General features: G+C 48.5%; 1 protein-coding gene across 1 annotated transcript in view; it reads left to right on the top strand.

Annotated features, from left to right (window-relative positions):
• The window catches only part of SFMBT1 (Scm like with four mbt domains 1), a 130,442-nt gene that overhangs the window by 70,207 nt on the left and 38,813 nt on the right, over positions 1–21,422 (top strand). Inside the window, exons 3-5 of the mRNA XM_062201083.1 lie at positions 10,153–10,247; positions 13,600–13,840; positions 19,339–19,427. Coding sequence (XP_062057067.1) covers positions 10,153–10,247; positions 13,600–13,840; positions 19,339–19,427 — 425 coding nt within the window. The remainder of the gene's footprint in view (positions 1–10,152; positions 10,248–13,599; positions 13,841–19,338; positions 19,428–21,422) is intronic.

The following is a 21,422-nucleotide window of genomic DNA, read 5'->3' as shown; positions in this document are numbered from 1 at the left end:
TAAATAAATCTTTTTTATTAAAAAAATTATGGATTCACAGAAGGTTGCAAAAATATTACTGACAGGTCCCATATTTCTTTCACCCAGTTTCTCCCATTAATTAAATCCCATTTAATTATAATACTGACTGTGATACAAAATTCAGGAAATTGTTGTTGTTATAAAGTGTGTGGAGCTGCATGTCGTTTTGTCCCATGCGTGTCTGTAACCACCTCCTCCGGTGAGATGGAAGGCCAGTCGGTGAGCACAGAGAGCTCCCACACCTGTCCCTCCTCTCCAGCTTCCTTGACTCCAGGCAACTATTAATCTGCTCTGTGTCTCTGTAATTTTGTCACTTGGAGAATGTTTATAAATAGAATCACATGGTGTATGACTTGGAAAATGCTGCCCTTGAGATCCATCAGAGCTTGTGTATGTGGGTAGCTTTTTTTTTTTTTTTTTTTTTTTTGACAGGCAGAGTGGACAGTAAGAGAGAGAGAGACAGAGAGAAAGGTCTTCATTTTGCCGTTGGTTCACTCTCCAATGGCCGCCGCAGCCGGTGCGCTGTGGCTGGCCTACCGCGCTGATCCGAAGGCAGGAGCCAGGTGCTTCTCCGGGTCTCCTATGGGGTGCAGGGCCCAAGCACTTGGGCCATCCTCCACTGCACTCCCAGGCAGCAGCACTCCCGGGCCACAGCAGAGAGCTGGCCTGGAAGAGGGGCAACTGGGACAGAATCCGGCGCCCCGACCGGGACTAGAACCCGGTGTGCTGGTGCCGCAAGGCAGAGTATTAGCCTATTGAGCTGCGGCGCCGGCTGCTTTTTTTTTTTTTTTTTTTAAAGATTTATTTTATTTATTTGAAAGAGTTACAAAGAGAGTTCTTCCATCCACTTGTTCACTCCCCAAAATGGCCATAGCTGAACCAATCTGAAGCCAGGAGCTTAATCTGGGTCACCCATGTGGGTGTAGGGGCCCAAAACTTAGGCCATCTTCCACTGCTTTCCCAGGGGTGTTAGCAAGGAGCTGGACCAGACGTGTAACAGCCAAGACTCAAACTGGTTCGAACTCATGGGATGTGGGTGCTGCAGGCCAGGGCTTTAACCCACTGCAGGACAGCATGGCCCCAGTAGCTGATAATGACTAGGTGCTGGTCCCTGGATATCCTGTAGCTCACTTAGCCAGTCATCGGTGTGGTACACTTTGGTGGTTTCTAGATTTGGGCTGTTAACAAATAAGTTGCTACAGTGGCCGGCGCTGTGGCATAGCAGGCAAAACTGCTGCCGGCAGTGCTGGCATCCCATATGGGCACTGGTTCAACACCCAGCTGCTCCACTTGTGATCCAGCTCTCTGTTATGGCCTGGGAAAGCAGTAGAAGGTCTCCCCTGCATTCACGTGGGAGACCCAGAAGCAGCTCCAGCTCCTGGCTTCAGATCAGCGCAGCCTTGGCCATTGCAGCCATCTGGGCAGTGAACTAGTGGATGGAAGACCTGTGTGTGTGTGTGTGTGTGTGTGTAACTCTGCCTTTCAAATAAAAATAAACCTTTTTTTAAAAAAGTTATTAAAAGCCCCAAATAAGTTGCTGCAGGCAGTCATAGGCGTGCTGTTCTGTTTTTCTGGGATCGATGCTCAGGAGTGCAGTTGCCAGATCACAGCTTTCATAAAGCAGCTGCACTCCGCAGTGGCCGTGCGGGGTTGCTGTGATTTTCACCTAAGCTGTTCTGGTGGTGAGGCAGTGACAGCTGAGCGTAAGGGCCAGTGGCTCCGAACATCTTCACGTGTGTTTTGCTGGCGTTTCTGTGTCATCTTTGATGAGCTGTCTGTTCATGTCTCTGACTCATTGTTAATAAGTTTTTTTAATCACTGAAGATTGTTTTCCACTGTTGAGGTCTTGTTTTTTAAAACAAATTTATTGAAGTATTTTTTAAAGATATTTATTTATTTGAGAGGCAGAGGCAGAGAGAAAGAGAGAGGTCTTCTGTCTGCTGGTTCATTCCCCAGATGTCCACAATAGCAGGAGCTGGGACCATCTGAAGCCAGGAGCCAGGAGCTTCTTCTGGGTCTCCCACGTGGGTGCTGGGGCCCAAGCACTTGGGCCATCTTTCACTGTTTTCCCAGGCCATAGCAGAGCTGGATCAGAAGTAGAGCAGCCAGAACTAGAACTGGTGCCCACATGGGATGCTGGCACCGAAGGCGGCAGCTTTACCTGCTATGCCACGGCACTGGCCCCCTGAAATATGGTTTTTTCAAAGTATAATCCACATGCCATGAAACTCATCCTTCCGGAAGTCACACTTCAGTGGGTTCAGGACATTCAGGAAGCTCTGGAACCGCTCCTGCTATCTAATTTCACAGCATTTTCATCTCGCCCCAAAATAAACCATTAGCAGCTGTTTCCTGTTCTGCGGAGCTCTGGCAGTCATTAACGTACTTTCTGTCTCAATGGATTCACCTGTTTGTGTTCTCGTTTGATTAATTTTAGTATGACTAATTTGTTTTTTCTGCCTGCCACCATCATTATATTGGAGGTAAGTTTCTTATAATAGGATAATGTGGCCATGTTTAATATACCTGATCTAAATGCTGATGTTAGGGCTCATGTCTATTCTTTTCTGTTTTTCCTTCTTGTTTTTCTGTCCTTTTGCCTTCTTTAATGAGATTTGCTTGTTTACTTTTTTTAGAATTCTATTTTGATTAGTCTGTTTTTGAGAGTATCCCTTTTCCTAGCTTACTCTGGTTGCTCCAGGTATTAAAACATTATTTTTATATATATTACACTATATTTATTATGTATTATTATATATTATTTTATTTGAAAGGTAGAGTTATATAGAGAAAGAGAGACCACTTCCATCCGCTGGTTCACTCCCCAAATGGCTAGAACAGCCACGGCAGGGCCAGACTGAAAGCCAAGAGCCAAAAGCCTCTTTTGGATCTCCCATGTGGGTGCCTGAGGACTTGAGCCATCTTCCTCTGCTTTCCCAGGCACATTAGCAGGGAGCTCGATTTGAAATGGAGCAGCCGGGACTTAAACCATTAGCTATATGGGATGCTGGTGTCGCAGGCTGCAACTTTACGTGCCACGCCACACCACCAGCCCCTATAACTGCCTCACGTATTTTCTCTGTATACTTTGAGAAACACATTAGTTCACAGTTTTCCTTAAAGTGTCAAACATAATTTAGAACACAAAAGAGAAGGAAAATGTACCATAAAATTCATAATTTCACTCGGTTATCTTTTATTCTTTCCTGAGTTTCCAAGATTTCTCCTTTAATTTCTGCTTAGAGAATTTCCTTTAGCATTTTTGGGGTGGGTCTGTTGGTGACAGATTTTCCTACTTTGCTGTCGTGTGAGAACGCGTTGATTTCCGCACTCATGATGGAAGGGTGCAGAATTCTATTGAGAGCTCTTTCCACACCTGAGAGGTGTCGCGCTGCCCCCTTCTGGCTTCCATGGGAGACCTGTAGCTGGGCCTCTCCCAGGCTGTCCTGAGGCCTCGGCACTCTTTAGGTGAGATGTTGTTTCTCTTGTTGCTTTCGAGTTGATTTTCCTTTGTCTTTAGTTTTCAGACATTTGACTTCCATGAACTCCCTTGGGTTTGTTCTATTTGGGGTTTCCCAGCTCCTTGACACTGTCGGCGGCCGCCTTCCGCCAGACGTGGGAAGTCTTTAGGCGCTGTTTCTGCAGACTTTCCCAGCCCACCCTCGTTCGCTTCTGGAACTTCCTCGGAACAATCGTCAGCTTTCCTGGGATTGCCCCTGTCTCTCAGGCTCTGCCTTTGCTCCCTTTGCTCCTGAGGGTCCAGGTTGAGTGTTCTCTGTCGTTCTGTCTTCAGTGTTACTTGGGCTTTCCTCCGTGACTTCATTCTGCTAGTGAGCTTTGCTTTTCAATTTGGTTACTGCATGTTCAATTCTAAGATTTCCTTTTTGAGGTGGAAACACAGGGAAGAGAAGTGCTGCAGCTTGCAGTAACCACAGCTCAGTAGCTTGTCTTTGCACAGGTGCCTCTTAGTTCTGTGCCTCTGGTTAATTTATTTTTTAATTTTATTTATTGAATTTTTTGTTTGAAAGGCAGAGTTACAGAGAGAGGAAGAGACACAGAGAGATCTTTCATCCACTGGTTCACTCCCCAAAATGGCTGCAACAGCAGGGGCTGGGCCAGGAGCTTCTTCTAGGTCTCCCACATGGGTGCGGGAGCCCAAGTACTTGGGCCATCCTCTGCTGCTTTCCCAGGCCATAGCAGTGAGCTGGATCGGAAGTGGAGCAGCCGGGTCTCGAACTGGTGCCCATATGGGATGCTGGCACTACAGGCGGCAGCTTTACCCGCTACACCACAGCGCCGGCTCCCATAGTATTATATTTTAATGTGACCTAAAGAAACCATGTTTTCTTTGTGTTTTTCCATGAATAGTTAGGCTCATTTGTTTTCATTCATCCATGTGCAATCTTTGGAATTTCTTTCTTTCTTTTTTTTTTTTTTTTTGGAATCTCTTTCTTTTGATTTAATTATGTTCCTGGATTGTTTCAGGTATCTGCCTACCTCAAGATTAAATTATGTGGCAAGAAGGCCACTGTCAGCCTGGTCCTATTAGTGCTTTTTCTCCTCTGTTTATATAATGAGTTGTATTACTTTTTAACTAATTCTTCCTGTTGTTCATTTTTTTAAATAAAAAAATGTGTGTGTGTACATATGTAGAGTCATATCTCTTCTGTCTTATACTAAAATAGAGTTAGAAAAAAAAAAAAAACCCAGCCTGCTCTGCACTGTGTCTTCACCTACTTTGGCGCTCCTTGCACGGCAGTGCGCAGAGCTCACATTGCTTTCCAGAGCTGTGCAGTCCTGGATGTGTGTGCTATATTTATCTAGACAGTTCAGCGTTGATAGACATGTGGATTATTTCCAGTCTTGGTGTTACAAATAGTGCTGCAATGAATAGCTTTGTACATATGTCTGTTTGCAGTTTTGCCAGCATATCTGTGTGAAAGATTCCTAGAAGTGGGATTGCTGGATAAAAGGATAAATACATATGTAATTTTGCTAGATGTTGCCAAATTTTCTCCCATAGGGATTGTGTCATATGCTTTACCTGCTTAACTACAGCCTCACTGTACAGTTTATTGTCAAACTGGGGAATTTTTTCCTCTCTGATATCTTAGTGTAGTTTTTGTTTTAATTTTACTTGAGAGAGAGAGAACATGTGTGAGCGAGAGAGCTTTCCTCCATCTGCTAGTTCACTCCCCAAATGCCTGAAACAACTGGGGGTGGGTGCTGAAGCCCGAAGCTGGGAACTCAGTCTAGGTCTCCTCTGTGGGTTGCAGGAACCCGACTGGGTGGTCCTTCACCTGCTTCTTCCCCCCGCGTCTGTGCTTGCAGGAAACTGGAATTCCGAAGCTGAGGCCCTCTAGGAGCTGAACTCAAATCCAGGCACCCATGATGTGGACATCTGAACCATTAACTTAAGTGCTGGTGTTGCTTTAGTTTACATTTCTCTCTTTTTTTCAAGATTTTATTATTTGAGAGGTAGAGTTACAGACAGAGGGAGAGACAGAAAGGTCTTCAATCTGCTGGTTCACTCCCCCAATGGCCGTAACAGCCAGAGCTGGGCAGATCCAAAGCCAGGAGCCAGGAGCTTCTTCCAGGTCTCCCACATGGGTGCAGGGGCTCAGATACTTGGGCCATTTTCCACTGCTTTCCCGGACCATAGCAGAGAGCTGGATTGGAAGAGCTGGTTCTCAAACTGGCACCCATATGGGATGCTGGCACTGCAGGCAGCAGCTTTACCCACTATGCCACAGTGCTGGCCCCCATTCACTCTTTTTAACTGGCTAGTTCAGTGGCATTAAATTCATTCACATTGTTTTACAACTGTCAGTGCCATCAGTCACCAAAACTTTTTTCGTCTTGTAAGTCTGAATCTCTTCTCATTAATACATTGCCTTTCCCCTGCAGGGGCTGCCCTGTAACCACCACTGTATTTTGTTTGTCTCTCTCTGACTTTGATTACTCTTAGATACCTCATGTAAGTGCAGTTACGTAACATCTGGCTTTTGACTCTTTGTGACTAGCTTTGTTTCACTTAAAGTGTCACTGGGGTCGTCTGTGTCGTAACGGTAGTCCACTGTATGGACACACCATGTTTGGTTTTTCCATTCATCTGTCAACAGACGCTTGGGTTGCTTCCACCTTCTTTTGGGTATTGTGAATATTGCTGCTGTGACCATGCATGTACACATCTGTGTTTGGGTTGCTGCTTTTAATTCTTACATATTCAGAAGTCCAGTTACTGGACGATGTGATAACAAAAAAAGTCTTTTGAGGGAGGTGGGGACTGGGGCTGTGGCACAGCAGGTTAAGCCACCCTGGCTGCAGTGCAGGCATGCAGTCCAGCTCCCTGCTGCTGTGCCTGAGAAAGCAGTGGGAAGATGGTCCAAGTGCTTGAGCCCCTGTTCCCATGTGGGAGCCCCGGATGAAGCTCCTGGCTTCTTGAAAGCCAGAGTTTCACAGAGAGAGGAGAGGCAGAGTGAGAGAGAGAGTGCCTTTCAAATAAATGAATAAATCTTTATAAAATTTTTTTGAGTGGCTGCAGCTTTTTGTGTTCTCATCAGCAGTGCGCAGGGGTTCTAGCTCCTCCCTGCTCACCCGCACCTGCTGTTTTCTGCTTTGCAGATAATAGCTGTATTAACCAGCTTTTCATCACTGCAGTGAACTACCTGAGGCAGCTAACTTTGTGAAGAGAAAATGTTTATTTAGCTCTGATTCTGAGAGGTTCACGTGCAGATTTGGGCAGCCACGTTGATGTGGCCCGATGAGGCAGTGGGAAGCCGTCACAGAACACATGGGGAAAGGTCCCTTGATGAGCCAGGAAGCAGAGAGAGGGGCTGGGGCCCAGCCTCAAACCCCGCACAGCCCCCTCGTGAGAACCGCTGAGGGCGTGCGCCCAGTGCTGAGGGCCACCTCCTAAACACACAGCTGGGTGAAGTTTCCACCCCTTAGTGCCATGGCACTGTGGCTTTGGGACTTAAAGTCTTGCATGAGTTCTGGAGCAAATTGTACTTGAGGCACAGCAGTAGACATTGTAATGTGTGTGATTATATTTTGTTCCAGTTGTTTTGGGTAAAGATTTATTTTATTTATTTGAAAGGTTGAGAGCTCCCATCTTCTGGTTCACTCTCTAAATGGTTGCAACAGCCAGTTCTGAGCCACGCCAAAGCCAGGAGCCTGGAATCTTGGGCTCCCACATGTGGTGGGTAGCTGGGGTCTGCAGGTGGCCACTTAACCCACTGCACCATCACACCAGCCCCGTTGTGGTTTTTGTTTTTATTTATTTACTTACTTGTAAGACAAGTTAAAGATTATTTATGTGAAAGGCAGAGAGAGAGAGATTTGTCTATTGCTTCACTCCCCCAATGGCTACAACAGTTGATGCTGGCCCAGCCTGGAACCAGGAGCCCTTTCGAGGTTTCCCACAGGGATGGCAGTAACTCAAGCACTTGTACTGTCCTCTGCTGCTTCCTAGACGCATTAGCAGGCAGCCGGACCAGAAGCAGAGTAGCTGGGACTTGAACTGGCACTGCAGTATGGGATTCCAGAGTCCAGGCAGCGCCTTAACTCCACCACAAAGTCTATTCTATATGTTTCCTTTTTTAAAAAGAAAGAATATAGTTTATTTTTAAAGGTTTATTTATTTATTTGAAAGAGTTGCAGAGAGGCAGAGAGAATCTTCCATCCCCACCCACAGGTTCACTTCTCAGTTGGCTGCAGCAATGTGATTCCAGGAGCTTCTTCTGGGTCTCCCATGTGGGTGCAGCGGCCCAAGCATTTGGGCCATTCTTTGCTGCTTTCCCAAGCCCTAGCAGAGAGCTGGATGGGAAGTGGAGCAGCCAGGTCTTGAACCAGCGTCCACATGGGATGCTGGTACAAGTGCGGCTTTACCTGCTGCACCTCAGCACCAGCTCCACGATACAGTTTAAACGCCATGTGTACTTCCCTTCTGATTCTGTGTTCTTTTCTCCACCCCCAGTGGTAACACTGAGGTTGAACTATCTTCTTCCCGTCCCTGTTTTTCTACTTATCTGAATATGCATATATTCATAAACATTGTGCTGCAGAGTTTTGTTTTGAAGGCTAAATTGTTTCTAGCTGTGCTTTTCACTCTACACTTGGCTTTTCTACTTGATGTCTGCTTTTGAAGTTTATGTAAGTCTACACTGGCTCATTCATTTCCCTTGCTGTATAGTAGTATTTCATTGAAGAACTGTGTAATTTATTCTCCTACTGATTGCTTTCAGTTTGTTGCTGTTACAAGCAGTGCTGTGGACAGCATCCCCCTGTTTGCCGCGCCACCTTGTGTTTACATGGATCGAGGGTTTGCCTAGGGTTTACTCATTCAGTAACTATTTAAGGCTTTCCTTAACAACCTAACAGTCGTTGTTCTGGGCAGAGGAATGTCAGTGAGCAGCAACAGCAGAAACCCATCACTGCTCTCCAGGAGCTGACGGAAGCAGGAATGTACTAGATTACTGTCTGGGTGACAGAGTAGTGGCGTGTAGCCTATGGTGTAGGAGGGAAGATGGAAAGACAGATGTCAGCTTATCAAGTGGGACTGGAGTCCACGGGGACAGTGGGAGCAGAGCCCTCATCAGGTGGGCACAGGGGCAAGGCTTTTCTGAAGCAGAAACTTGGGTGAAATGCAACTATGATCCACAACTACGGTGCAGGAGCTCAGGGAACAGCCAAGGCTGGGTGGTGAGGAACCCCGAGGGCAGAGAGCCATGAGGATTGGGTTGGAGACAGAGAGGAAGGGGAAGTAGCTGGGTCAGAGAGTGTAGGGCCCTTGTGATCTCCCAAAGACTTTGTGTGTATGTGTTTTTTAAAGATTTATTTATTTATTTGAGAGGTAGAGTCACAGATAGTGAGAGGGAGAGACAGAAAAAGGTCCTCCATCTGCTGGTTCACTCCCCAAATGGCCGAAGCTGCACCTATCTGAAGCCAGGAACCAGCTTCTTCCAGGTCTCCCACATGGGTGCAGGAACACAAGGACTTGGGCCATCCTCTACTGCTCTCCCAGGCCATAGCACAGAGATGGATCGAAAGAGGAGCAGCCAGGACTCGAACTGGCACCCATATGGGATGCTGGCGCCACAGGTGGAGGTTTAACCCACTATGCAACAGCACCGGCTCCTACGTTTTAAGTATAATTGAAAGGTAAAAGATACTGTGATTAGGCCTTGGACTTGAGCTTGCCAATCAAGTGAGAAATGATTAGATTTTAGATTTTTTTTTTTTTTGAGGCATTGTCTATAGAGGTTTTTTTTTTGTTTGTTTGTTTGTTTTTCTGGATTGGATATAAGTTGTGGAAGAAGAGAAAAGCAAGGATAACTTCACATTTTTTAGGTTGAGCTAAAATGTTGACTAGTAGTATCTTGCACAGTTGGGGTGTACTAAGAATGAATCGGGTTGAAAGTTTGAAATGCCTATTAAGTGTCTCCTTAATCTTTGGTGTTAGAAACTAAATTATGGTTCCCAGGGGTTGCAACAGTTTACACTCCCACTAACTATGTGTGTGTTTCCGTGACCTTCTTCTGCTGTGCAGATGGCATGTCCACCTGCTGTTCTATTTGGATTCATTCATAGTCAGTGCACTAAGGAACCTGCCCTTCAGAAAACACCTTATACTGGGGGGCCGGCACCCTGGCTCACTTGGTTAATCCTCCGCCTGTGGCACCGGCATCTCATATGGGTGCCGGGTTCTAGTCCCAGTTGCTCTTCTTCCAGTCCAGCTCTCTGCTGTGGCCCAGGAGGGCAGTGGAGGATAGCCCAGGTGCTTGGGCCCTGCACCCGCATGGGAGACCAGGAGGAAGCGCCTGGCTCCTGGCTTCAGATCAGTGCAGTGCCAGCCGTGGCGGCCATAGCGGGGTGAACCAACAGAAGGAAGACCTTTCTGTCTGTCTCTCTCTCACTGTCTGTAACTCCTCTACCTGTCAAATAAATTAAAAAACAAAAACAAACAAACAAACAAACAAAAAAACCCACCTTATGCTTTGGTGTTAAGCTAGTTAACTTGCCTGAAATACATTGTGTAAGGAAGGCTTACCAATTTTATGTTTTCATGCTTTGAGCTTGCTTTAACTGAGATTCACCTGTTTTTGTGTCTTGTTTTGCTCCTAATTCCAGATGCTGGATCTGGTATGGAAGAAGTGGAGTTAAGCTGGGAAGATTACCTAGAAGAGACTGGGTCCACAGCTGTTCCCTACGGGTCCTTTAAACATGTGAGCAGACCCCTTTGCTTTACTGGCTGCACCCCTCTCCTCTGGATCACTGTACCCAACATTAGAGAATTCAGCACTGTTTTAAATTGGGGCACTTGAAAGAACTTAAATGTTTTATCTCTTTCTTCCTCCTGCCTTCACCCCCAACAGAAAATGACATATTCTGAAATCTTTCTGTGTCTACTGTATTTTTGGCTCCTCAAGTAGGACTTACTTAGCTTTTTGGTCAGTATAAATGTTCGTTTGTGTTTTCCAAAAAGCCTCATAAATTAAGTTGTTAATTTTCTTGTATTTTTGCTTTCTTGTGTTTTACACTTCCTCGTGTCAGCAGCGCTCTGTCCTTCCCCTCGTGTTGAGCAGAGCAGGGCTCTGTCCCATGCTGTGTGTCAGTAGCCTGATCTGGGGCCCTGACAGCACAGTTTATTGCTTTCTCAGTGGACAGCATATGTGCTGTGTGATGACTTTAGAATATAAGATGATGCCCCAAATTTTATTAATAATTTATGTTAGTAATGTAGATTTGTATATGTAGATTTGGTTTTTAACCTGTTTACCCTAAATTCTTTATGACACATGAAATTATTGCTTCTAAAACTAATTATTTCATGTGTGGTCTTTGTTTGCTGGAGCTGCCATAACAAAATGCCACAGGCTGGAGACGGAAAGTCGGAGGCTGGGTTGTGTGGAGGCTCCTGGAGAAGGCTCCCTTCCTGCCTTGCCGATGGCCCCCTTGCCGTGTCCTTGCATAACAGAGAGGGAGAGAGGTGCTGTCTCTCCCTCTCAGGATGCTAACTGTGGTGGACCAGGGCTCTGCCCTGTGGCCTTGTTTAACCCAGTTACCTCTGTTCTAAATGTTTCTGTCTTCCCAAAGTGTGTATTTTTTTTTAAAGGTTTTATTTATTTATTTATTTAAGAGGTAGAGTTAGAGACAGAGGGAGAGAGAGACAGAGAACTCTTCCATCTTCTGGTTCACTCTCCAAACGGCCACAATGGCCATAGCTGAGCTGGTCCAAAGCCAGGAGCCAGGAGCTTCTTCCAGGTCTCCCATGCGGGTGCAGGGGCCCAAGGACTTGGGCCATTTTCCATTGCTTTTCCAGACCATTAGCTGGAAGCTGGATCAGAAGTGGAGCAGCCAGGATGCAAACTGGTGCCCGTGTGGGATCCTGGCACTGCAGGTGGCAGCTTTACCCACTACACCACAGCACCAGCCCCCATGACTGACTTTCAACCAGCTGCAGGTGTACCACTTTAAGAAGACAGAGAAAGACTGGTCAAGAGACAAAGCAGTCGACAGAACCAGGCTCCTGTGACTCAGATGTTGGAACCCTTGGGGTTCCACATAATTGCGATTAGTACATTCATAGCCCTGGCAGAAGAGTTGGAGAACATGCTGGAACAGAAAGGGGCTGTCAGCAGAGCTGGAAGCAGAAAGAAGGGGACGAAAAGCCAGAGGTGGAAAGCAGGGTAACACGGGTGATGGGCAGAGGAATGAAGATGAGCATTACAGCAAACCTTTTCAGGAGCTAGGCAGCCTAGGAGACAGTGCAGTAAGATGTTCACAGCAGTCAAAGAAAGCAAGCCCATCAGCCCAGAGTTCTATCCCCAGCGACAATTCCATCCAAAAGTGGAGAAGAAATATTTTTTTTCCAGTGAAGTGAAAAGAAACTTCTGCCATCGCTTTTGGCCTAATGGTTAAGACGCTGTTTAAGACAGCTGTGTCCCAGCTTGGGGTGCCTGGGTTCAGGGCCCAGCTCCGGCTCCCGGTGCCAACCTTCTGCTAAGGCAGACCCTAGGGGGCAGTGGTGATGACCTGAGTGACTGGGCCTCTGCCACCCACGGGGGAGACCTGGAGTGAGTCCCGGGTCCTGGCTGTGGCCTCACCCAGGGTGCACTGTGGGTATTTGGGGAGTAGATAAGTAGATAGGAGCTCTGTCTCTCTGCCTCTCACATAAATAAACAAACAAAAAAACTTTAGAAAAGCCATTACCAGGAGACCTGCACTACAAGAACATGAAAGGAAGCTCTGGGGCTGGTGCTGTGGTGTAGAGGGTAAAGCCTGCCGTGCCGGCATCTCATATGAGCGCCGGTTCGAGTCCCAGCTACTCCCCTTCTGATCCAGCTCTCTGCTGTGGCCTGGGAAAGCAGTAGAAGATGGCTCAAGTCCTTGGGCTCCTGCTCCCATGTGGGAGACCTGGAGGAACCTCCTGGCTCCTGGCTTTGGATTGGCCCAGCTCTGGCCATTGTGGCCAACTGGGGAGTGAACCAGTGGATGGAAGACCTCTCTCTCTCTCTGCATCTCTTCTCTCTCTGTAACTCTGACTTTCAAATGAGTAAATCAATCTTTTTTTTTTTTTTTTTTTAAAGGGAAGCTCTATGGCCAAAGGAATTTGGTATAAGTTAGGAAGTTAGATCTGCATAAAGAAATAAAAAGTTATGGGAAACAGCGAAGATGTAAGTAGGTAGAAAATTCACCTTTTCTTAATTTCAGTATCCCTAGAAGTATCTTGGAAGCAAAAATAACAGAAATACATCGTGTGCTTACAGCTATAATAACACAAAGGGTAGAAGGAAAATTGGTTCTGAGAACTTTATACAGCATGTGAAGTGGCCGCATATTCTTTGTAGATAGACTGTGTTTAAGGAAGTGTGCACATTGAAACCCCTTAGTGATCACTAAGTCTTTGAAAAGCTCATTTTGGTAAAATACCTGTGAAGTTGACCGTCCTCGTGCCTTCTGAGTTGTAGCAGTGGCACTCAGCAGGCGTGGGCAGAATGTTCTTCGTCCTCACAGGAACTGGGCTGTTAAGTAACAGCTTCCCCGTGCCTCTGGTCCCGGCAGCCCCCGCGCCGTGTTCTGTGCCCCTGGCTAAGCCGGCTCACACAGACCCGCCCCCTGCCGTCTGCGGCCAGCACATTGCCGAGGGAGCCGTGCTGCATTCTGAAACTGACTTCTGTAGTTGCCCTTGTGTCTGCAGCATCGTGTAGGACTGGTCCGAGTCCCTCGTCACTCACAGTGCCCTGACTTCCTCAGGCTCATGTACACACGAGGTCTTGCAGGATCGCTGACCCCTCAGTTTTCATCTGAGGACACTTCCTGAGAGAGGAAACTGGCCCGGCGCCTGTGGTCCCCCAAGGGCGGCCAGTGGGAGCTGGGCAGTGAGGAGAGCCGGGGTCCGCTAACAGGCGTCTCTGCAGCTGCTCCGTTCCGTTTCGCTCCTGGGAGTTAGAATTGGAGTTTCCCGGGTTTTTGTCTCGATGGCATTTTGTGGTGCTCAGCGGTTCAGAATTACAAGTCTTAAAGAGACTGCGGAGCAGAGAGGTGCCCCGCCAGCCGCTTGTTGCCTCTCCTCAGGTGGACACGCGCTTGCAGAACGGCTTTGCCCCGGGGATGAAGCTGGAGGTGGCTGTGCGGACGGAGCCGGAGGCCTACTGGGTGGCCACCGTCATCACGACCTGCGAGCAGCTGCTGCTCCTGCGCTACGATGGCTATGGCGAGGACCGGCGCGCTGACTTCTGGTGCGACATCAGGAAGGCTGGCCTCTACCCCATCGGCTGGTGTGAGCAGAACAAGAAGACCCTGGAAGCCCCGGAAGGTAATGAGGTTCTTGTGAAGGAGGCGCAGAGTGGGCCCTGTCACAGGCTCACCCAGCTTCCTCAGGGTGAGTTTGAATGAAGACATTAAATAGGGAATAACACATGCCTTGCTCTCCTGCTGTTTTCTTCTCCATCTTCTTTTTTTAAAAGATTTATTTATTTACTTGAGAGGCAGAATTATAGACAGGGGAGAGACAGAGAGATCTTCCATGCACTGGTTCACTCCCCAGTTGGCTGCAGTGGTTGGAGCTGCACCGATCCAAAGCCAGAAGCCAGGAGCTCCTGTGAGGGGGCCATCAGGACTTGGCCATCTTCTACTGCTTTCCCAAGCCATAGCAGAGAGCTGGATCAGAAGTGGAGCGGCTGGGACTTGAACCGGTGCCCATGTGGGATGCCAGCACTGCAGTATGTTGGCATTCAGTTTTCATGCCAGCCCCTGTCTGGGATGGTGCCTCGGGCTGCCTTGGTCTTCCGTGACTCAGAGTTTGGAAGGTCTAACCAGTTCTCCCAGTGCTGCTCCTGTGCCCACTTCTTCTGCTGGCCCAGGGTCCAGTCTAGGATCACATTGCCTTTAGTTGTCATGTCTTTTTAGTTTTCTTAATCTTTCTCTTTATAATTAAAAAATATTTTTATTTACTTGACAGGAGCAGAGACAGAGACAGGCAGAGGGGTATCTACCATGTCCTGGTTCACTCTCCAAATGACTGCAACATTTAGGCCTGGAAACCAGAAACTCAATCTCTGTCCCGTGTGGTGGCAGGGACCCAAGCATTTGAGTCGTGCCCTGCTGCCTCCCAGGTGCACATCAGCAGGAAGTTGGGATCGGGAGCAGAGCTGTGACGTGAACCAGGCACTACAAAGCGGGATGCAGGTGTCCCAAACAGCATCTTAGCTCTGTGCCAAACGCCCACCCCTTATTGTCTTTCTTGGTGTCGACCTTAAAAAATTAAGTATTTGAAACGCAGAGGGACAGAGAGAGATCATCTGTCCACTGATTCACTCCCCAAATGCCCACAGCAACTGGGGCTAAGCCAGGCCAAGTAGCAGATAAAAACCTTTCTAAATGCAAAAGATAAATTTAAAAAGGGAAAGTAAGTGTGTGAATAGGATAGGTCCCATGGTCAAAGACTGCAGGCACACGAATGATTTGTGTCACGTTTATCAGCAGGACAGAATTGAGGCCATGCTTACTGATGATATCAGTCAGTAATGTTAATAATGGATTTACTCTTCCATTGAAAATTAAAAACAGCAGGGCGCTGGCACTGTGGTGTAGTAGGCTGAACTTCCACCTGTGGCACTGGCATCCCCTATGAGTGCCAGTTTGAGTCCCAGTTGCTTCACTTCCAAACCAGATCCCTGCTAATGCCCTGGGAAAGCCGTGGAAGATGACTCAAATGCTTGGGTCCCTGCACCCATGTGGGAGACTCCGAAGAAGCTCCAGGCATCTGCCTTTGGATCATTCCAGCTGCAGCCATTGTAACCATTTGGAGAGTGAACCAGAGGATGGAACGCCTTTCTGTTTCTCCCTCTCTGTCTGTAACTCTGCCTCTCGAATAAATAAATCTTTAAAAGAAAATTCAGGTTCCCTTACACAGCAGAGCTGTTTCTATCTCATGTACAGGACACATACTTAAATAGGGAGATCATAGGGGACTTGAAAATAAAAAGGCCGGCGCCACAGCTCACTAGGCTAATCCTCCGCCTGTGCCGCCAGCACTCAGGGTTCTAGTCTCGGTCGAGGCGCCGGATTCTTTTTTTTTTTTTTTGACAGGCAGAGTGGACAGTGAGAGAGAGAGAGAGACAGAGAGAAAGGTCTTCCTTTGCCGTTGGTTCACCCTCTAATGGCCGCCGCGGTAGCGCGCTGCGGCCGGCGCACCGCACTGTTCCGATGGCAGGAGCCAGGTGCTTCTCCTGGTCTCCCATGGGGTGCAGAGCCCAAACACTTGGGCCATCCTCCACTGCACTCCCTGGCCACAGCAGAGAGCTGGCCTGGAAGAGGGGCAACCGGGACAGGATCGGTGCCCCGACCGGGACTAGAACCCGGTGTGCCGGCGCCGCAAGGCGGAGGATTAGCCTGTTGAGCCACGGCGCCGGCCTTTTTTTTTTTTTTTTTTAATTTTTTTTTTATTTTTTGACAGGCAGAGTGGACAGTGAGAGAGAGAGACAGAGAGAAAGGTCTTCCTTTTGCCGTTGGTTCACCCTCCAATGGCCGCTGCGGCCAGCGCGTCGTGCTGATCCGAAGCCAGGAGCCAGGTGCTTCTCCTGGTCTCCCATGCGGGTGCAGGGCCCAAAGACCTGGGCCATCCTCCACTGCCTTCCCGGGCCATAGCAGAGAGCTGGCCTGGAAGAGGGGCAACCGGGATAGAATCCGGCACCCCGACCGGGACTAGAACCCGGTGTGCCGGCGCCGCAAGGTGGAGGATTAGCCTGTTAAGCCACAGCGCCGGCCCGAGGCGCCGGATTCTGTCCCGGTTGCTCCTCTTCCAGGCCAGCTCTCTGCTGTGGCCCAGGAAGGCAGTGGAGGATGGCCCAAGTGCTTGGGCCCTGCACCCACATGGGAGACCAGGAGGAAGCACCTGGCTCCTGGCTTCAGATCGGCGCAGTGCGCCGGCCGTGGCGGCCATTTGGGGGCGGGTGAACCAACAGAAGGAAGACCTTTCTCTCTGTCTTTCTCTCTCTCACTGTCTAACTCTGCCTGTCAAATAAATAAATAAGAATAAAAGGATGGGCAAAGATATATAGACAAACACAAATAGAAGAGAAACTGAAGTCTCAGTGTGTGTACCTGGGCAAGGTGGAGATCAGATTGGAAAGTGTTATAGGATGTGGCGGTGCTTTATAGCCATCTGAGCAGTCTGAGGTGGAGAGGAAGCAGGCACCCTCCAAGTCCATCTGCAGGCTGTGAATGGAAGTAGGATTTTCAGCATGATAGAAAAGAAGTATAACTTAGATGAGCCCAAGTAAAAATGCTTTCAAGTCTGTATTGGAAGTATCCTGATGTGATTTACCTCTTAGAAAAGGAGAGCAGCAAAAGAAATACATTGTTCTAGACAAGGTAAAGGTGTCAAACGCTAACCCAGTAGCAGTGAGCACCTCAGCACCCCAGATCTGCTGTCTGAATACTTTTTACTGAAACGAATTGGGACTCCTTGGAAAGTAACATTGCTGGACTGGGGCAGAACATCTCGTCATGCCACAAACCAAAAAAGATGTCGTTGACCAGTTGGCAGTGCCAGTGACCAGTGGCTGATGTCCTGTCCAGCTGGGAGAGCCCTGCTGCAGTCAGAAATGGATGTTTGCGTGTCATAGTTTGTTTGTTATAACAGTCTAAGTATTTTATATACTTTACATCTGCTGGTTCATTCCCCAGATGTCTGCACCACCAGGTCTGGAGCTGATGGAAGCCAAGAGCCAGGAACTCATTCTGGGTCTTTCATATGGGTGGTGGGAGCCCCATTATTTGAGCCATCACCAGCTGCCTCCCAGAGCTCTCATTAGCAGGAAGCTGACATTGGAGTGGGGCTGAGACTTGAACCCCGGGCACTCTGATACGAGATGCAGGCATCCCAAGCAGTGTCTTAGCCACTTCGCCATTCGTCTGCCTCTGATTATATTCACGGCTGCTAAATGTGAGGAGTGAATAGAGAATGAAGCATATATCATGCCTTCTGCTTGTAAACTCTACTTCAGAGTAATCAAGTAGCTGATGAAGACAGATTTTTCTCTATGGAAGTATTTCAGTTAGTAAAAGAAGAAACAGGGGCCGGCACTGTAGCAGGTAAAGCTGCCACCTTCAACACCAGGATCCCAGATGGATGCTGGTTTGTGTCCATGCTGTTCCACTTCCAATCCAGCTTCCTGCTAGTGGCCTGGGAAGAGCAGTGGAAGATGACCCAAGTGTTTGGGGCCCTGCCAAGTGAAGCTCTTGGCTTCTGGCTTTGGCCTGTCTCAGCCCTGACCATAGGGGCCATCTGGGGAATGAACCAGCAGATGGGAAAGCTTTTGTCTCTGCCTGTCCCTCTCTCTCTAACTCTGACTTTCAAATAAATAAATAAATCTTTGAAAAAAAAAAAAGCAACAACAATGATGGAATTCACTATTTTGAACCTCTGATGAATCAGTGCATGTCTGTAGTGACCACTGTAATGTGCTAATGTCACACGGAGAGACACCTAGCCCTCTGTGCCTCCTAATGGAAGGGCATAACTCCACGGAGAAACATTTGTGTCCTCCCTACCCCTCCAGAAATGGTCAAACCTGAATTTGGAGGATGGTGTTGTGGCATAGTGGGCAAACCTGGCATCCCATATGGGCACCAGTTTGTATCCCAGCTGCTCCACTTCTGATCCACCTCCCTTCTAATGGCCTGGGAAAAGCAGCGGAAGATGGCACATGTGCTTGGGTCCCTGCCACTCACGTAGGAGACCCAGAGGAAGCTCCTGGCTCTGGCCTGGCTCAGCTCTGACTTGTGGCCATCTGGGAAGTGAGCCAGTAGACAGAAGATCTACTTACTGGATTCAATCAGACCTCTGGTTCTACATACTGACTTACAGAAAATACATGGAACAACTAGTCTCCACAAGCAGGCAACCCATGAAACCAGGCTCTGCCAACCTTTATAAGGGAAAAAGAGTGTCTCAAATACACTGTAGAAGAGAATCGGGGGAGAGGAGAGGAGAAGGAACCTGTAGAGTAAAAGAAGTTTGAGAGCTGTTATTAACCATTTGCAATGTGGTAGGTCTTATTTGGGGACCCTGATTTGATCAAACATTGAAAAAACCATTTATGAGACCATTGAGGAAGTTTGAATATAGACTGAATATTTGATATTAAGGAATTTCTTTTAAGGTGTGATGTTTTCATGGGTATGTAGAAAATGAATGTTCTTTTAGAAATACACCGACATACACATGGCTAAAACACTACGGTAACTGGGATTAGCCCCAGGTGTCCCTTGATGGGGTAGAGGTGGGGGGTGTGGGTACAGGCCCAGGCTAGCGGATGATCAGCCGGGCCCAGCAGGTGAGTGTCCTGTGGTCCCTGTCCACACGGAGGGTGTTATAGCAGCATCGGCCAGGTTGAGCACACAGGTTGTAGTTTGTCATCTCCAGGGCTGGGCGGACCAGATGGACCCTGAGGTGGCTGTGGCTGACATTGTATTCATTACATGATTGTCTCTACTTTTTAAGCATGTTTTAAAATTTGCATTAAAAGAAAGGAAATTAGGGACCTCTTGGATAAAATTATACTGATACAGATTTGGACCTTTTCACTTTTTTTTTTTTTTTGTACACAACTCTTAATAAACTAACTAGAAAATAGAGAAGGGTGTTTTTATTTTGTTCGACCTTTTCAGGCTCTCAGGGCAGCAATACCTGGGGCTCTCAGATCCTCACATGGCGAGTGCGCCTCCGTAGCATTGCTGCTGCCTGGTTTCTCTGGGGCCTGCGACTGGCGTTGTCCTAATTTGTCATTTGTTCCCTCCCCGGCGCAGGCATCAGGGACAAAGTGTCGGACTGGGCCGAGTTCCTGCGGCAGACCCTGGCGGGGGCGCGCAGCCCTCCTGCACCTCTGCTGGACGGCGTGAGTAGTGTTTCCCTGTGGACGCCCGTGTGCTCCCCCGGGGGTGTGAGGGCGCCTGCTGATTGCCCACGCGGAAGCACATGAGCATTATTGTCGGAGATGCAGGCACAGGCACTGGGGAGGGGTGGACTTGCCCTGTGTGCTTACAGACCGAGGGCTTGCTCAGTGCCTGACAGTTTTCCGTTTGGAAATTGAGGCCATTAGGGGCTTTCCCTCTAGAACTGAGCTCAGCCCGGCTGACTCGAGAGCTTTTGCTCGGAAGATGTGGGACCTGCCCTGCTCACAGCAGTCCTGTGAGGTTTGTGCAGCTTTTGAGCTCGTTAGTGAATATGGACGTTTTGGTTTTGTGAAATGGATTTACTGGTTTCAACATTTCTGTATATTGCTTGTGACTTTCTCGCATATCAGTAGCATACTTTGTGGTGTACATGAGATGTGGTCTATGAATGTTCCCATTTCTCTGCATACTTGCCAGTGCTTGTCCTAGTGGGTGCAAAGTGATGCCTCATTCTGATTTGAATTTTCCTAACGGCTAATGATGGTGGGCATCTTTTTATGTGCTTTTTGGCCACTCATGTATATTTTTGGGAGACATACTTTTACCTGTTTTTTAAAAAGGTTTATTATCTACTGGAAAGGCAGAGTGACATGGAGATTGACCAGTCTTCCACCAGCTGCTTCATTCCCCAGATGGCTGAAGTGGCCAGGGTTGTGCCAGGCTGGAGCCAGGAGCTCCATCTAAGTCTCCCATTTGGCAGATCCTTGGGCCATCATCCAGTGTTTTCTCAGGCGTATGAATAGGGAGCTGGCTCGGAAGCTGTAGACTGGCACTCTGATAGGAGATGCCTGCATAAAGAGGGCCCCAGTGCCGGTCCTGCTTTTGCCATTGTGAAGTTGGACTGTCTTTTTATTTGAATTTTAAGAGTTAGTTATGCTGACCTAAGCCCAGTGACTGGCTTGATGCTCAGTTCAAATCCACGACCTCCCACAAAAATCCAGCAATGGCCACACAGGCAAGCAACGTTAGCAGGAAGCAGACACCACATCAGCACACGCCTCAACCTGGAGGCCCTGTAGACAATGCCGGAGAGCCCGGGCGTTCCCTCACGAACCCAGGAACGACCAATTAGACGCACTTGCCAATGCACGACGCCCTTTTCGATACAGGCCTGGAAAATGAAACTTCCCAGCTACAAAGACAGGAAGAGTTTCAGCATTCTGGATGGAAATAAGACAAGCTCCCCGCAAGCAGGTTTAGAGAATGAAAAGGAGTTCATGGGCCGGTGCCGTGGCTCAACAGGCTAATCCTCCGCCTTGCGGCGCCGGCACACCGGTTCTAGTCCCGGTCGGGGCACCGATCCTGTCCCGGTTGCCCCTCTTCCAGGCCAGCTCTCTGCTGTGGCCAGGGAGTGCAGTGGAGGATGGCCCAAGTGTTTGGGCTCTGCACCCCATGGGAGACCAGGAGAAGCACCTGGCTCCTGCCATCGGAACAGCGCGGCGGCCATTAGAGGGTGAACCAACGGCAAAGGAAGACCTTTCTCTCTGTCTCTCTCTCTCTCTCTCTCACTGTCCACTCTGCCTGTCAAAAAATAAAAAAAAAAGAAAGAAAGAAAAGGAGTTCATGGGCTTGTCCCCGGAAAGCCCTGGCAGGCTAGAGCGTCAAGTTCAGCTTCACCCCAGGGTCCAGGAGGCATCAGCGCTTCAGATCCATTTTCTTCTTCTCCTGGTTCGTCAACTTTTCATCAGACCCCAACCCCCGTGTGCCTGTGCCACTATGGAAGCTCTGACTCTCCCTCCCTCCTCCCCCAGCCCAGGCTCAGGGATCCGTCACTCTAGGCTCTACTTCTATGATGTCACCCCTTCTGTGATCCCCACACAGGGAGATCGCCCAGCGTTTGTCTTTCTGTGAGAGCCACCCGCCCGTCACCTCCATCACCTCCCCAAGGTGCACACAGGGACCCAAACATCACACGGGACCAAAGCCATGCACACATG

The sequence above is a fragment of the Lepus europaeus genome, chromosome 9 (assembly GCF_033115175.1).
Source record: "Lepus europaeus isolate LE1 chromosome 9, mLepTim1.pri, whole genome shotgun sequence".
NCBI lineage: Eukaryota > Metazoa > Chordata > Mammalia > Lagomorpha > Leporidae > Lepus > Lepus europaeus.
This window is presented reverse-complemented; position numbering and strand designations above follow the sequence as displayed.